The 17,101-nt window shown below is 39.0% G+C and overlaps 1 protein-coding gene across 3 annotated transcripts in view; it reads right to left on the bottom strand.

The window, feature by feature from the left end:
- Positions 1-17,101, bottom strand: part of NR5A2 (nuclear receptor subfamily 5 group A member 2) — an 87,702-nt gene that overhangs the window by 55,778 nt on the left and 14,823 nt on the right. For all 3 annotated transcript variants that reach the window (XM_032118139.1, XM_032118138.1, XM_032118140.1), the window contains one exon: positions 14,377-15,023. In XM_032118139.1, coding sequence (XP_031974030.1) covers positions 14,377-15,023 — 647 coding nt within the window. The remainder of the gene's footprint in view (positions 1-14,376; positions 15,024-17,101) is intronic.

The following is a 17,101-nucleotide window of genomic DNA, read 5'->3' as shown; positions in this document are numbered from 1 at the left end:
AGAGGATCATCTATCAGCAGACAAATGCAGGAACTCCAGAATGTCTCTCCTCAAATGAAATAATATATCTTTGAAAGCCAATGCCCGTTTTAGGCCTGAGGCCCATATATCAAGCCTGAGAGGCTTGTGGATACGCTCCAGGGCCATTAACCTTCCACCTGTTTCCCCTTGTCCTTCAGGATGAGACCCTGCCCTTGATTTTACTCCCTTCCCCTGTTCATCTTCCGACAGAGTGTAAATGTAAAGCAGAGGGCCTGCGAAATAATTCAAAGGCAATGGACCAGGGACATGGTTACAAATCTCTGCCACTGGCACTGTGACTTATGCAGGCAGTTTGTCACACATGAGCCAGGTGACCTCTGTGACATAACAGAGAAAAATATCGCCCGAGATCAAAAGATGAGATTCAGAGCACTCTAAGTAACTGGTGTACACAGCCGCACTATGCGGCGGCCAAGGGATTCCTCTCTTCCCAATGCTGCTCGCTCCACTCGCTAGCAGGCAAGACATACTCCTGCTAATTTCAGTAAACTCTTTTTCTCTTGTCTCTTTGGAAATCTTTCCTGTAACCTGAACATCAATATTTTTCTCCTTCTGAAGCCCCTCTTTTTCAAAAAGGATAATTAAATTGACAAGGAGAGACAGCAAAGTGTCATTCAGTAGGTAAAAATTAACACATAAAAAGCAGCATGATTGAAAATGGTGGATTAGTCACTTTTGCAAATTGGGTCTATTTTAATCAAGTAATTTTTGAAATTATAGGTAGTACTAAAACTTTGTATGAGCACATGACATCTCTAGCATTGCAGTAAGAAGTCTTCAAAGTCTAAAACATTTATTGGGATTCAACTGCCACAATAGTAAAAATGAGAGTAGAGAATCAGAAACAGAATAACAGTCATTTGAAATAAACCAAAGCAGATTGATTTTTTAAAAAAAATCTTGAATTCATTTTTCAAGCTGTGTGCCACATAGGAAGTTTCCCAGCTGTTTTGTACATTCAGGACTCTGCTGGGTGCAGACAAAAGAATAAGGCCTAATGCCTGTGTGTTTCTCTTTCACTCCCTGTAACCTAATGGTATGTCTGGTATGGACATTTAATTTTGTCTATTTCATAAATTAAAGAAAACCCTCAACTGTCACAGTATCCCTGGCATGATGATGAAATGAGAAATACCACTGTAGCTAGATCAGCCTAAATCCCATTCTAATCCTAAATCACTTTGTCACTTCCAACATCTAGTTGATGAAAAACTCAGTTTGACCCATGAATGTATATAAAAATACACTTACACAGACACACACAGAGAAATTCAGCACATTGATTACAAGTGTGCTAAATGTTACCTTATCAGCTATTTCATCCTGCTTCATCTCATGCCGACTTGGAAAATTTTGCAGCATTCAGGCTCTTACTCAAAATCACCTTGTGTTCCACTATTGAAATATATCTAAATTCACTAAATCTAAAAGCATAAAAAAAGTTGGACAATGGATGGGTCTTGAGGCTAAATCATGTAGCAGTTACAAAGAAATGCACAGCTGAAAATCATTTCATGTTTCCCATTGACTAAAACCTGACGTGCAGCAGTAAACCACTCTGTTGCAGAATGCTGCAACAGTAAACACAGTAAATGCAAAATTAGTATTACAAAAAGATTACTGTGAAGTGTTACCACATGCATTTGTAAAAGTAAGAAAGCTGTTTGATTTTATAGTGCTAAAATATTTTGCTCTTGTTTGGGCCATATGACTAAACACACATTTTTCCTCTTTTTAATATCTCGAAAGAAAGTCTGTCAGAGATACAAGAGTCAGCAATTATGGGTCATTTTTGTCACCAGTTTCACTGAACTCCAAGTCAAATCCCAGATGTCTTCATTTTTGAAGAGACCTGGTGTTACTTCTTCATGTAAAATATAGGTGTTATAACCAAGTTTTCTGGCAGTCAGATCTTTAGCTCTTTTACACTCCTACTGCATACATAATTTGTATTTAGGCTGGGTTTCACTTAGGCTTTCTGCATTTTTTAAAATATATTTGATGTATCCCTGAAAAAATTAGTATTTAATTTAAAAAGCACCTAACCCAATCCATTGCCTTTTATAGTAAGCATGATCTAGTGCATCTCCTTTTGTAATATTAATGAAATCTGGAAATCAAGGCTAGGCATCATATGCTACCATCATATGCTAATAGAGGGTTTTGCTCATTTGAGTGTTTGATCAGTTTTGAATGCCCGAATGGCCTATTAGAATTTCCAAGACATAAACTACTTTAAAATGTTATTATATGTATAAAAATACTATTATATGTATATAATAAATTTTAATTTTCATGGATACACACTCTGATGCGCATGAAATAATTTGTCTCAGTTACCTCCTGCCATGTGATTTTTGTGTAAATAGCTACTGAGCAAATATTTTATAAAATTGAAGGTTAAATTACCCTGATCCTAAAGAAGAGAATTTGACTCTAGGTTATAATATAGCAGAATGTCTTGTCTTGAGGAAAAAAGCCTTAAATTAATTGGTTGACATAATACACAGATGCAACAAGCCCAGTTAATAGTATTTTTGAGTGCATGTGCCTCCCTGGCATTTAAAACAAAATAAAGCAAGGAGTATGTAACATTAACAGTAATTTAACAAATAATAATAATTTGGGGCATGAATCATTCCTTACATTCCTTTCCAGCTACAGACAATTTCTGTTGGGAAAAGTGCCATATAGTATCGACAGTGACAACAAATTGTATTGTCCAGTGAACATCTGTTTCCGACTCCCACACTGATACTGCAGGTTGGCTACTTCTGATTTAGTCTTCACAGGCTGCCCAACCACAGAGGAACTGGAAATTACTGGTACATTCAACTTTTATTATTGGAACACAGGAAAACTTTATCATCATGCTGGGAAGTTCTGTGTCTTTTGAAATATTGGAAGCAGGATTACGTGAGCACAGAAAGCCACATGCGACAGTTCTTATGAAGGAGAAAAGTGTCTGTCCATACACATGGGTATGAAAGTCTGAGATTAAAATCTCAAAATGGAACAGTATTTCTGTTTTCAAGATGTGATGTTTGATGATGAGTGGGTGGTGGGGAGTGTTTATTCTTAACAAAACCAGCAGCATTGCAAAAAATGACCGGATTCTCCCAGTCTTGCTCAAAATGTAGCATTGTGTCCATATAGAAAATATCCGAAAATCAAAGCAGTGTCTATAAGGCAGAGCAGACTGAGGTTCAGTTTGAGTTGCAGGCTCTAGCCCTAGAGAATTGAGCTAACTCATATTTACTGCACCAAGTTACTATGATAGCCACTTAGACAGTAAGGCTGTGTTAACTAGCTGAAATTACTACTGTTAAAAAAATCAAAGACATTACTAAGCAATTTTTTCAAAACTAAGGGGAGTTTGTTAGAATGATAAATGTCTTTTTTTTTTCCTCATAGTTATGCCACCATTGTTAGAAAAATGTTAAGTTTCACTTTGGCTGGGAAAAAGAAGAAATGAAGATACATTTTTGATAGGCACCATGTACCAGTTTGATAAAGCTCCAACTCCTGGTCTGTAAACTCTTTTACAGAGAAAGAAGGAGAGCAAGAAACTCCACTGAACTCCTGTTAACACTAATTACAGTTGCCAGCATGCAGCAGAATCAAAGGCAAAACATGTGGAGCTCCCATTGAAGTCAAGAAGAGAAGGGTATGACTTAAAGGAGAGGCATGCAAATTAAAAATAAATGTGGTTCAACGTTACCAAATGAGCTACTCATGTAAATACTTGCTTTGAGGTCTAACCCTTCCTACTGGGAACACTCTCCCTGAAAGTTCATTCCTAGTCAGGAGACAGCATTGTCCTTGACCACACTTGCCAAATGAGAACCTATGTTGTGAATGATGGGTCCAAACCAGTGTAAACCAATTGCCATGTGTTTCTGTCTACTTAAAGTTACTACTATTGTTGCTGTTGTTAATATTCTTGTTGTTTATTCACTGTAATATAAACAAGGACCATTATTTTCCAAGTCCTGCATCAGAAAGGCAGTGCTATTCCTTACAGCAATTTTGGATTTCTCAAAGACTTGAAAGTCTAGGTAGAATCTTAGCAATATGGTAAATATTCCAAATCGTGTTAGGACAATCTAGGTCTCGGCCGCAGATGCAGAAAATTACCTGTTCTTGTTTTTCGTGAGTATGATATGTACTAATCCAAACAATACTCCAGTAGTATTTGTTTGTGAGCAGCTTGCTTTCGATCTCCTGCTCTTTCTTCTCTCCATATGTAGATAGAAGGTGCATCAGTGACTGTGGAGTTGTTGAAAAAGAAACTGAAACTATTTGATGCTATAGTGACCCGGGTATGAGCTACACATTACTGTTGGCTTCCAGTTGCACACCAGATGGTTCACACCACCACCTAATTTAGTCTCATGTCTCCCAGCAGCCAGTCTACTACATCCCTGCCATCTCCCACAATTCTAGGGACAGGGTTGTTATGCCCTAAAACCACTGCACAGGCAAATGGGAGCAGAAACAGAAACTTCGGGCAACTGTCACCTGTTATTCTTTCTACATGTTTTTGCTGTTACCTGAAGGAAAGATAATACTTAGGATTAAATATCTTTGTGGTTTTATTGGGGTTTTTACTGAGCTCCAAAAATACTGATATGATGACTGCTGGCCTGTATGACCCACACCATGAACCTTTTTCTAAAATATCTCCAACTTTTCCAAAAAACATGCACGAAGATTTCGAGGGCTTGTCACTGAAACCACCGACCGATTGAAGGAAAAGGTCACAAATAATTGCAGTTACTGCTGCTTATGTAGTGGCCGTGGCACTAGCACAATTCCCAAGAACAAGAAAGGAAAAGAAGAGAAAATAGATAACAAACAGGGCATTTAGAAGTAATATGTAGCAAATGAAACTTAAATGCTTGACAGGCCGCTTTACAGAAGAAAACAGAAAAATGGCAAATGCTATGAGTGAAAATAGAAATACAGTATGCAAGATCTTAACTTCTTATTTGGACAAAATTCTCACTGGTTACAGTAAAGCTTTTCCTGATACGCAGTACAAGACTGGGTCCGTAAGCACAGCCTAACTTACCCTGAAAAATACTATATACAAGACTGATTTGTTCAGCTCTCTATTTAGGAGAGCAAACTGTTATAGGTACATATTTATGTCCTTGTGCAGTGAATTCTGGCCATAGTGTGGGGCTGAGGAAGGTTCCCATCACTGTTAGTCTTTTCTGCCCATACCTTGAAGAGGGAAGAAGCAGATTAGCATGACTAGACAGCCCTGTCTCTGCCTCCCCTGAAGTGCTGGATCATCCCTGAGACTAATCAGTTGCCTAAGGGATGCAGAAAGCTGCTTCTTGAGTGGAGAGGGATTATGACTCAGCACCACCAGTCTGCACATTACTCAGGACAAACCGAGAGACCGCAGTAAGTATTCCCCAATAAATACCAGAAGGTATCCAGATGAAAAAAAGAGATGGTGTTAACTGTAACACCAGAATAAAGATACAATTCTTTGTCACATTCAGTGTCACTTAGTCAGGGTGATGTTTCCTGTACTCCGCGAACACGCCAGTAAAAGAATTTCCTTGGCATAGAGACAACATGGAAATGTCCTTTTAAAATCAGTTAATACCAACAGAACTCATGAGCTAGCTGGAACCATTTCCTATGCTATGGAAAGAACACTCAAATAAGGTTAACCAAGACATTTCACCCTCCCAGCCTCCCCCCTCCCCATCTATTTCTGGATGTCTTCTTTTGTTCACCCTTTGCTAATTATAGTGGCCTTGCTTAGGTGATATTTATAGTCTTAAAAGAGTTGCATGACTTTTAGAACACTTTATTCATGTATATTTCCTGTGTTTATTGTTGCCTTAACTAATTTTTAAAATTAATTTTACTTGATCCAAGATTTTATTTAGCAACAAATATCAAAGTAACTTTTCTTTCAACAAATGCGAGCTGTATTTAGATGTAAAAAGTGTTTTTCTATTTCTGAATTTCTGAAAACAGATTTTAGTTTCTTTCCTTCTCCAAGTGATGAGTATGACAGAAAGCTCCAGAATCAAACAAAATGAAATTTCTTTTTTCACTGCAGTATGGTTACTTGGTATTTTATTTTACTAATTTATCCTTTTTTTTTTTGTCAGTAATGGTTGCTTTAATGAGTGGGATGTTTCCAAGACACAGTGTTAAATATTTTTTTCCCCAGACTACCTTGATGTTTTCCTAACCAGCTATAACTCAACTTCCACAGGTTACAGAAATGGAGAAAAGACACTGAGAATGTCTACATAAAATTACATCTTCACTTTCCCACCTGCACCGTGTTTTGTCACTTTCTTAGTTTTCCTTCATTCCTTCTTAAATCTGCCCTTTTGGTTCTTGCAGTGGCACTGAAAATGTGCCTGTAGTAATGCCAGTAGCAACAAATTCCAGTCCCTATTTCAAAATAGCAAATAAAGAACATTTGAAGGAAAACTTTGATGCATGCCTTTCAACTGTATTGAAAGCAGCTGGATTTGGGGAAATGTTAGAGCAAACCCGGTGGTTTAGCTTTCAGCAGAAAGGCTTCTCCTTCCCTGGATGCTGCCCCGCAGTCGGACGCGGTCAGGCGGAGGTAAGGGCGGCAGCTCTGCGGAGAGCCCCTGGCACCCGCGGCTCCCGATCGGCGCCCGTTCCCTGTCCCTGTGACACACAGGAGCCCTGGCTGGGCTGGCGAAGGGCACTCAGCCACTCGAAGGGAGGGAAGCGATCGGCCCCTTCCCGGGGAGCGCCGCTGGAGCCCCTCAGCCCCTCGAGTCCGGAGGCCGGAGCTGGGCACGGCCCGCGCCACACGCCCTGCCCTGCCCTGCCCTGCCCTGCCCGCGCTGCAGCGGCGCCTCGGGCTGCCAGCCCCGACCCCTTCACACGGCCCAGAGTCAGCCTCAGGTCAAGAGCAGGAACGTGCGAGAGCAGCAGAGCCGTGGCCCGAGTTAGCCGCTTTTTTTCGGCTTTTCTCCCGTGTTATTTGCGGATGCCTGCGCGGGACACAGCCCCTCGCCTCACTTGTCAGCCCCAACACCCCTCATGGCCCCACCTGGGCCTCACCCACGGCGCCATTCAAGCTCCAGCCAAGGACCAGCCCTCCCTGGGCTCCCGCGCTGCCGGTACGTGCCCTCGTCTCGTCCCTTCCGATCCTGCCGTGTCCTTGGGGCTCCCAAGGCTCTCTGTAAGGGACAGGTGGAGTGGGATAGTCCTGTGGGGGGGATGGCAGCCCCTGCCCCTCAGTCAGACTGAGGCAATGGGGCTGCCGTGCCCAGCAGTTTCTGTGGCACGTGGATAGCAAATGTTTCAAATCCGTTTTATAGTGGGCCAAGATGATGTGTTGTGATTTAGCCAACATTAGCTCTGAATAAAACTGTGCTGGAATGGGAAATACTTAAGTCCTTCAGTATGTTCCTGTGCTCAGATAGCTATATAAGGTGCCTAGCCTGTTCTGAGTGATCTTGCGATATGCAGCCCAGTTTGAAAACTCTCAGATTTAGGCCTTCTCTCCAATAATGTGTCTGATGACTGAGTGTTGTGGAAAACATATTTGTGGTGCTACGAGAGGCAGCACCAATAACACTCATGGTGAGGAACTACACAGTTGCTCACTCTCCTAGGTATGTTTTGTTCAGATGCTGTGCTTCTACAAGGTTCTTTCATATGGCTGTATAGAAGAACATCCTTTTGCATGATACAGCTTCAGCAGGGCTTAACAGGAAGTCTGTAAGCGACTTATGTATGGCTGGGATTTCATCTTTACTGTAGATGATCCTAAAGGCTACAGGTTAAACGAAGAACATCCTTAAATCTGACCAGAATTGATAAATTTATAGAGGCAAACTTCCACTGTAACTGGGAGCCGTCCCATAGAACAGAAATATGATACAGGTAGTGCTAGATCTGAATGATACAGGTACTGTACAAAACCTCTGCATTGGAATGAAACAAGTTCTCTTCCTGCAGTAAGAACTACAGCCTGGTTATACGAAATGTCATAATTTGCAGATGGAAAAATGGCTCTTTTTGGGGTTTTTTGAGCAAAAGCTTGCAAAAAATGGAGATATTTGCAAGTGAAGAGCTGTCATTCTAACAATAAAAATGTGACTTTATTAAGTGAAATCAGGCAATAGATCTGATTCTTCCAAGAGACTGGAATAGTTTAATTTTTAATGTGTAAACCTCTCCATCATTTGGCAAAAAGGTCGGGCCTTCACAGCAGAAAATAACAGCTAAAAATTGTCTGAAAATACAATAGACTGTCAACATGGCTGAGCATTCCCTGTTCAGTTTCTTAGTACAGCAGTTATTGTTGGACTTAACTTTAACGTCACTTTGGACTACACACAGCATGCAAGTTCTAAGGAGCACTGGTTTTTCATCTTGTCCTACAGCACCATGATACACATTTGCTAACACACCCAGATAATCTTTCTATGTCACTGCTGGCAATTGTCAAACTTAAATTGGAACCTTACACTTTGAAGGAAAACAATGAAACTATAATGTCAAACTTCTGTTTCGTGTAACCAATACCTCAAACTCGGATAAACTCAGTGTCTGCTTCAGGACTTGTAGCAGAAGTGGCTGTAGCTGTGTAATTCCTTGTGTCCATACATCAGGCTGTCATATCTCTACTTACGGGCTGGCAGCTTTTGCAATTGTTGCTTGCTCAAATTTTCTCTAGTAAGTAACAAAACTTTCTTACTGCACCATGGCTATTCATGGCAACCTGGGTAGCTTTGCTGGTGAACTGCTGGGGGATAGGTGCCCTCAAGTGCAGAAGCTGTAGTTCTTCCAAACCCACCTACCTGGAACATGGTTCTTAGTCACAGCATGATGCTTAGTGGGGTATTAGATAGCAAATTACTAAATCCAGGGAGACTAAACTCAGTCTCCTGCTATCAGGGGTGATAACATTCTACAGCAGAGTGAAACTGAAGTACCAGTTCTGACATGGAAGGGTATAAGAGAATGTAATCTTTCCCTTTATGCTTAATAAACATGCCAGCACCGAACAAACTATTTAGAAAGGCTGCAAAATCCCATGCCCACATGCTGAAATGCAGTGTTTAATCACAGCCTTTGTTCAGAGAAGAGACAGAAGATCATCATGAAGCTTATTCTAGCAATGTGTTCCTCTACATTTTTAAATGATTGAGGAGTAATTTTCTTAGATCCAGATACACTGAGGCCAGACTAAAAATCAGCAGTTACACATGACAACATATTAACTAACCTGAGTACTGATCTCAGGGGTAGTCCTGCACCTCAGTTTCTGGCAGCTTCCCTGATTGAAAGGACACTGCAGAAATTTTATTTCATCAGCTATGTGAGTTTCATTTCCTGTCCTGATAAACACACACTACAAAGTCCAAAAGCACTTTAAGTTATCAAATTGCACTTGATTACTTAAGCCTAAATAATATATCAACCTTTCATCATCCTAAGAAAAATTTTAAGGCATTTCACTGCTGATTTTTTTCTCAAAAAACAAAACCCCAGCAAAACCCAAAACTATTTTTTGCCATTCAGTGCTAATTCCATTTAATAATTGGATTTCTGTACTGTTATTCTTTATTTTCTATGCATTTCTTGATAGTCAACTACATGTAGACTGAAATTTCAAATGAAAGCTGATATATAGAGTATTACATTACTACATCTATCTAAATAGATTTCACAGAAGGAATTAAGAGCCTCCAGGAGTTCTGTTAATCCTATTCACATTAAGTTTGCACTCACAGAAATAAGTTGAAACTCTGATAAATATAGTTGCACTTCTGGGGAATATGTAACACAAAGCTAGGCTTTTGCTTGTTTATGAACTGCCAAAATATCTGTGATGCCACGTACAGTGCAAGTTCTACAGACAGGGTCCTTTTGAGTTATGTGATTAAACCACCATTTCTTTGAAGGCCATGGCTAATGTAAGCATGAGCAATTTATACTTACAGCAAGAAATCTGGCTTGGAACTGATACAGTGTGACATCAACCAATGGCCCAAATTTGCAAACTCAGTGAATAATTGTAGGATGAGCTTCTTTACCATGAAGTACACTGGCTCTTCCTGCAATCATTCACTACATGGTTTGTGCTCACATAGTACTTTGACCTATGACATCCTCACTGAAATAGGCAAATAAGGCAGGCTAGTATTTTTTGTGAGTCACCATTCTTTCAGTGCCTTTTTTTTAACTATTAACATTTAGTTGATTTTCTGATCCTCACCCAGGAGAAAGTATCCTGATGACTGTTCTAAAATGCAGGTCCTGTGCTTCTCCTGCCCCAGGCAGAGACTGCTTTCTTTTAAGGATTCAGGAATACTTAGCTCTGGAAGCAGTCTTTGAATTTTTCCTGATGTGGGCTGATGAGGAAAGACCAGTCCAGAAAAGCTGTCTGAATCCTTCCTTGGGGTCAGGCAGCCTTTGGACTCTAGAAACTCTTGCAATATTTTCTTTTTAGCTTTGTACAAAGACCTTTCACCTGACTAAGACAGCTGGCGACAAATCTAGCATCCCCAGGGCATTCCTGAGTTTTCTTAGCTGAGGATAAGATAGATATATCTTACTTTTATATTTACTGGGCTTTCAACAACTCCAGAATAGCAAACAAAGGCCTACTTTACTACTACTATTACTATTACTATTACTATTACTATTACTTATTACTACCATCCTGAGTCTATTGGGACCCTACCTCTATTTTATTTCATCTGTGTATAAAGAACCAAACAGAAACATATCTCATTATGAATAAAAAAGTAATACATAATGTCAATCCCCAGAATTTATGACTTAATTACTACTTACAAAGTATTCTGACTTCACAAGACATATAGGGATGTTTGAGATTTTAGCAGGTGTTAAATTCAAATTTACTCGATTGCAATTGACTGTTTTGGATCTTACTCTGACATTATTATTAATCCTGACTAGTTGGCTTCTTTAACTTTTCCATTAGTTTCTGATATCCTACATGAAGGTGAGAGTATCTGCTCCTCAGCAAGTGTGAACATTACATACTCAAATCCATAAACAGGTCATATTCAAATGCAGTGCATGCTGTGGGTAGTTCTACCCAGTCAGTATTTTTCACTTTTACATTGTTAAATGTGTAACATATTCCAAAAGAGAATGAATGAAAATTTGTAGAGCAACAAGTGAGAAGATTGTGATAAGTTTAAGCTGGTAAAAGCTTCAGAAAATAAAGTTTTAAAACAGATTTGTTTTCATTTGATATCTCTTTAAAAAAAAACAAATCTGCAGCCAAAAGGAAAGAAAAAGGAAAACTTAAAAGCTGTAGCTTGGTGGTGGGTTTTTGTTATTATCTCTAGGGTAAATGTGGCCTAAACCACTGACAGACTGGGACAGTATTTTTTATCATATCCTCCTCCTGAATTCTGCTAACTGCAAATCTCTACATTTGGCAGAAAGGAAAATGATTGCTCCTTTATATTAACTGAAGAGACAAGAGTTTAAGGAAAAATTTAGAATGAAGTGAAAAGATACAGTAAATAATTGCAAACATGCTGCCTGGTAACTCATACCCAGTTGTGCAAGGCATTGCTCATCATGACAAAGTCAAAATGAATTTCATACAAACCACATTTATACTTTTTTACTGTTTACTTATTACTGTTTAATTATTTGAGTAGTTTAAAATTTTAGTCCCGGAGGTCTGCTAATGCACCTGTCTTATTTGAAAGACAGCTAAATATTCACTTGTTTAGACAAGTAGGAATAATAGTAAAATATCTTTTTGAGCAAATACATACTTCTCAGCTGTGAATAGATAGGGAACAAAGTTAACTGTTCTGAAAATCTAATTGCATCTTTATCACAATTGCCTCCCCTTCCTTCTGCATTTACAATCTGTCATATCCTTAGGTGGCTTTTTTTTTTACCCTTTCCCACAGGTATTCATGTCCTGTGGAGCAATCTGAAATACCTGCCTTTGCTACCTTGATCAGAAGAACCTGAAATCATGGATGGATAGAAGAGAGCTGTATTCAGGAAAGGTTTGGAAATCTTTTGTTTAATATTGTTACTGTCCTCTCAACTGAAAAGAGAGATGTTGTTACCCAGTTCTGTTAAAAAAGTAGGGTCTGATCTCAACAAGCTTTTGAAATTGAAAAGCTTAAAATTCTTAGCATCGTGTATAATCTGGTCCCTAAACTTTGGATGTGGATGGATTTCGAAGTGAGTTGTTATTGTTTTGGAATGCTGTGCAATTTTGTTTATCTTGTCCAGTTAAAAAAAATAATCTGGATATGCCAGAAGGTATGAAACTGTCTGACCTCAAAGCTTCCAAGATGCAAAGGGTACAAACATTAAGGTGAAAGCAATGCTTTCTACAAATGTGTGAAAATCAGTTCATGAGCCAAAGGCTCTACGTAGTAAATTTTTAGCATATATGTATTTCCAGAAGGCTGTGTGTACATAGTAATACATCCAGCACCAGGAGAAGTTGGTCAGAATTTTCATAAAAAAGTTCTGCATCTTTTGTGTCCATACTAGTAAACATAGCTTGGTTGAAGAATATAATCCAGGCTGAGGTTGGAGGTGAAGACCATCTCTTAAACTGTTCCCAGTGTAGCATGTTGAATGCTTATAAAATTTCTCACTTTAATAATAAATGGAATTTTAGGGCAAATCGTAACTTAAAAATTTTAGCACTGAAAGGTATATGAAAGACAGTCATTTTTAACACTGTTACTCTAGACTAAAGTACTCCCCAGTGTATGGGTAGAAAGATCTGGTCTCACATATTTACAATAGAGTCTATTGGAAATATAACATGTTCACAGTTTCAATTGTTAAATTATTTAAATTATTTAAAGCTATAGCATGGCTTATAGCTGACTACAAAATTGTATACAACTGAGATAGCAAACATATGGCAGTCTTTTCCTTACTTTAATGCATTTTGATTTTCCTCTCTGAGTAAACTTCGTCTCTTCTTTCTCTTTGAATAGACTGAGTTTTCAATGATTCCTGCAATCATTCTCACGAAAAACTGGAGAGAAGCTGGAATTGTATATGCAGCATATACAGCTTGCTTTTCTTATAATCAGGCTTTATTTCATGTGTCCATGTCCTTATGGTCATGACAGACATACTGTTGTGGCAAGCTTTCTGAGTGCAGCTTTTCAATGGATCTCCCTTTTGTGCTCTTAATTCCTGTAGATTCAATTCTCAATGAAATCCTACAGTAATTGTTACATTTGGAAGCTGAGTTATTTTCCCGTTGTTTGAAAGTAGTCAGAAATTACGGGAGGTCACAAAACTTTACAGATTTCAGTAGCAAATACTTATGGCAAAAACAGCTTTCTGTAGTAAACAGACACAGTAACTAGCAATGTAGCAGGGAAATTCAGATGTGAGTTGAGTTCATCATCCTGAGGGGTTTTTTGAGACTAAAGATTATTCTTTCCAGAGCTAATTTCTGTATCAAGACAGTGGTTAAAAACTGTAGTTCATAACTATTGTCTGATCTCAAATTTGTGGCTTAAAATTTCTGACTTGAAATTTCAGACCTGATCATAACAGACCACAAAGCTGCTTTAACAGCAAGTCTGAGAAATGCAAATGGGGGAATTACGCACAGAAAGCTGTGCATGAGGATTTCCTGGGTGTGCCAACAAAATTAACAGCCTAGAGGTCATTGTAGCAGCCTAGACTAAAGGAATCCCCCATGTATCAGTAGTGATGAGAACCAAAAGGAGTCCATTAGGTATCTACTTCCTCCTTGCTTTCTGTTCCGTCCATATCCTGCTTAGGTTTCAGCCTGCACAGTTAATTAGACACACGGGAATGAATAAAACAATATCCCATTGAGAAATGGAATATTCCAAATATGGGCTTATATAAAGTGTGAATGGAGATGGACAGAAATAGCATTCCCCCATATGTTAAGTAAGGTAATGAAATAATTACATAAATGAATGTGGAATGGTGTAACAGGTGTGCTTACAGCCCTGAATACAAGCCAGACAGTGAGCGATGCTGACAGGGAAGGAGTAGAATTTATGTGAGGCCCTATGGATGTTAACAACAGTTGTGATAAATACTGAAGTACAGAAAAGATGAACTGAATATTGGATCTCTTTGCTACAGCTAATTACAGGCTCAGGTGGAAGTCAGCAGCAAGTTTCTCCTTGTAATAGTCCGCCTACTTCAAGCCAAATAAATAAGGAATGAGATGCTTGGGGGGGAGAAAACAAAACCCGTGCTTTCCTGCTTGAAGTACAAGATTGTAAGAAAAAGGTTTTTTTTCTTGACTGAATGATAATGTAATGTAAGATCGTTACCTACCTTAAGTTCTCTAAAGAAGATGCTACTCCTAGCCCACTCAACAATGGAGAAGAGCGTTTGGTCAGCCATTTTACACATAAGCCCGAATGTGTTGAGCTTCTCGTGTTTGCTTCTGTTGGCTTGCTCTTGCTGCAGATATGCCATGATTTTAGCTTGGACTTGCGGCTCATCTGGCTCACATTTCAGGAGTTCCAATATCAGATGTGGGATACTTGCTGGTGAGCTTGTTTGATAACTATCCATGTATGAGTAGCCCATTATTGACTCTGGTGAGCTAGTGTAAGGGTCAGGGTACTCGGACTTGATAGCACGGCTTGGAAAATGGCCATAGGTTTGGTAGCCTTGCAAACTGCCATGGGGAGGCATTGTCATGCTGATCGGAGAGGTCACAAAGGGACTCCTGTCATAGTCTGTAGGAGGCAAGGCAGTATGGTTCAGAGGTAGGCCTTTAGAAGCTGAATGGATGTTCTGAATTGCAGAGGATATTGTCAGGTCAGTTGGCATTGCTTGGATCACCTGAGTCATGGCTTCCAGTTTCAGTCCATTTGCTCGGATAAGGGCTTTCTTCTGCTGCTTCAATGCCCTGTCTCTCTTGTACATTGGTCCAAACTTGTTTCGACCACCACGCATTCGGTCAGCTCGCACAGCTGTCAGGGGAGAGGTCATAAATCATTATTAACACTTGGAATCAACATTCTTTAATCAAACATGTATTAGGAAAGAGCAGAAATGTAAAAACATAACTCTTCTTTTTTTTTTTTTCCAAATTCAGAGTTGCACTTTTATTCCTAAAGAAAAGGATTTATTTTGACTTAACAAATGTCACTTTTTTCTGGTGATTTAAATGTCACATGCATATATTACTAACAAAGAAGGACTTCTCTGTACATTGATTAGGACACAGGGACAAACACAATGGATGGCTACAGGAATTTCACACCTGCTATGGGATCATGTGGAAATCTCAATGTACATTTGGGTTTATATCAAGCTACTATGTCATTAAGAAACAAGGGCTGAAGTCCAGAATTTGTCTGAGACGTATCCAGCAGACCACATTGTCTCATTATAATCATTCCATTACTGCCTTCCACCGCAGCAAAACATCTGAAATGTAAATTGTGAAATGTTCAGTAGTCACAAAGGAGAATACATTTCTCTTGGCAAAAAGGGAGCATTTCCTTTTGATGATTCTGTTCAGGTTGGTGTAAAACTTTGAGATTTCTAGTAAGCTGAACAGCTCTATGGAAATGTTTAGCTGCAGTTGGAATGTGCAGAGAGAAAGCTGTCAGCTTGCTGCCTTCCACATGGAAGATAGAAGTGAAACAGAAACTATTGACACTGTTCTGGCTTATAATATCTCTGGAATTAGAAATAATTAAAACAAATCCTACTCAACAGCTGCCTTGGGAGTCATACTGGTGGTCTCTGTCACAGCAGTGTCTGTCACCGTGGGATATATGTAATGGACTAGTGAGGAGCTTTCACCAAGCCCACCTTGCCCAATGGCAATTTGATTGAAAGAGGAACCTTTGACAGCCTGGTGACATGTTGAGACTGCTGAGATAGCTGGAGGTTAAGTTCTTGAGCTTTTTATCTTAGGGATTAGTAGGACATTAAAAATTTATTATGAATGCTAGATACGCATCATATTGTACCTTATTGTAAGGACTTTAACGTTTAATGATTTTTTTTGGTCCATGGTAATTTATGAAGCAGACTTTTAAGGCTATATATATCACTATCAGGGAAATACACATATAATGTCACAAGTATTTACAATTAGGAGAGCACATGTTCTCCAAATTTTCTAAACAAGGGAAAAGAAGTTGTATGGATGTGTATATAAGGAAGCTAAAGTACATTTTCTGCAGTACCTTTAAAACTCCAGGTGCTTTGCTTGAATTTGTAGGAAAAATGAGCTGCCAGTATTGCTGCTGAATGTTGACTTTAAACAAAATGCACAAAATTAATTACATCACTAGTAAATGTAATTAATTTTAAATCTCTATACACAGTATCCTCACAGGTACTTTGCAATTAAAAACTATGAGCCAAATTGGATTACCAAGTGCTTTTGTATAACTCCTACTTAAATTTAAGGTGAACTTTATGTAATCACGGAAGACTAAATTTGGTCTTGTATCGTCAGCAAGTGAGAGGAGTTAAAAGTAGGAGTAGACAAATGTATTTTATGCTTCTTCTTAATGCCAACAATGACAAAAGGATTCCACATGTCCTGTAATTGTACTATTTGAATTTAGAAGCACATGCGGTGATTCAGGATGTTTGGTGCCGTGTGTCAGTGCTAGCTCTGTCTTGTGGGCAAATACAACAGTATGGAATCAATCAAACTGCAGGAGGCTGATTTTTCTGTTTGTTTCAGTTATATCAACAGCTTTCCTTTGCCAGAGCCTGGTGTCTGGGTCTTATCCTTTCTGGTTCCCTTCATGGCTTATGGTTTTCCTCCTTGGCCTGATTTTTCCCGGTTAAGCATCTAGGGTGAATGTCATTTCAGTACAATTGTAACAAGAAGGAATTTAGGAGCTTGTCCTTGGTCAAGGGAAAATGTCATCTGCTGTGAAATCTGAATTTTAATATTTTATATATCAAAGTTAGAATGAACTATGTATGATTCACTAATTCAAGTTGATGGTATTTTTGCATTCGGTTATCTCAAAGGGCATTGTACACTTTTCATTGTTCTCTGTAGATGAGAAAGTGA

The sequence above is a fragment of the Corvus moneduloides genome, chromosome 9 (genome assembly GCF_009650955.1).
Source record: "Corvus moneduloides isolate bCorMon1 chromosome 9, bCorMon1.pri, whole genome shotgun sequence".
In the NCBI taxonomy this organism is placed as follows: Eukaryota; Metazoa; Chordata; class Aves; order Passeriformes; family Corvidae; genus Corvus; species Corvus moneduloides.
Note: the sequence above shows the minus strand (reverse complement) of the source record. Positions and strands in the feature narration are given on the sequence as shown.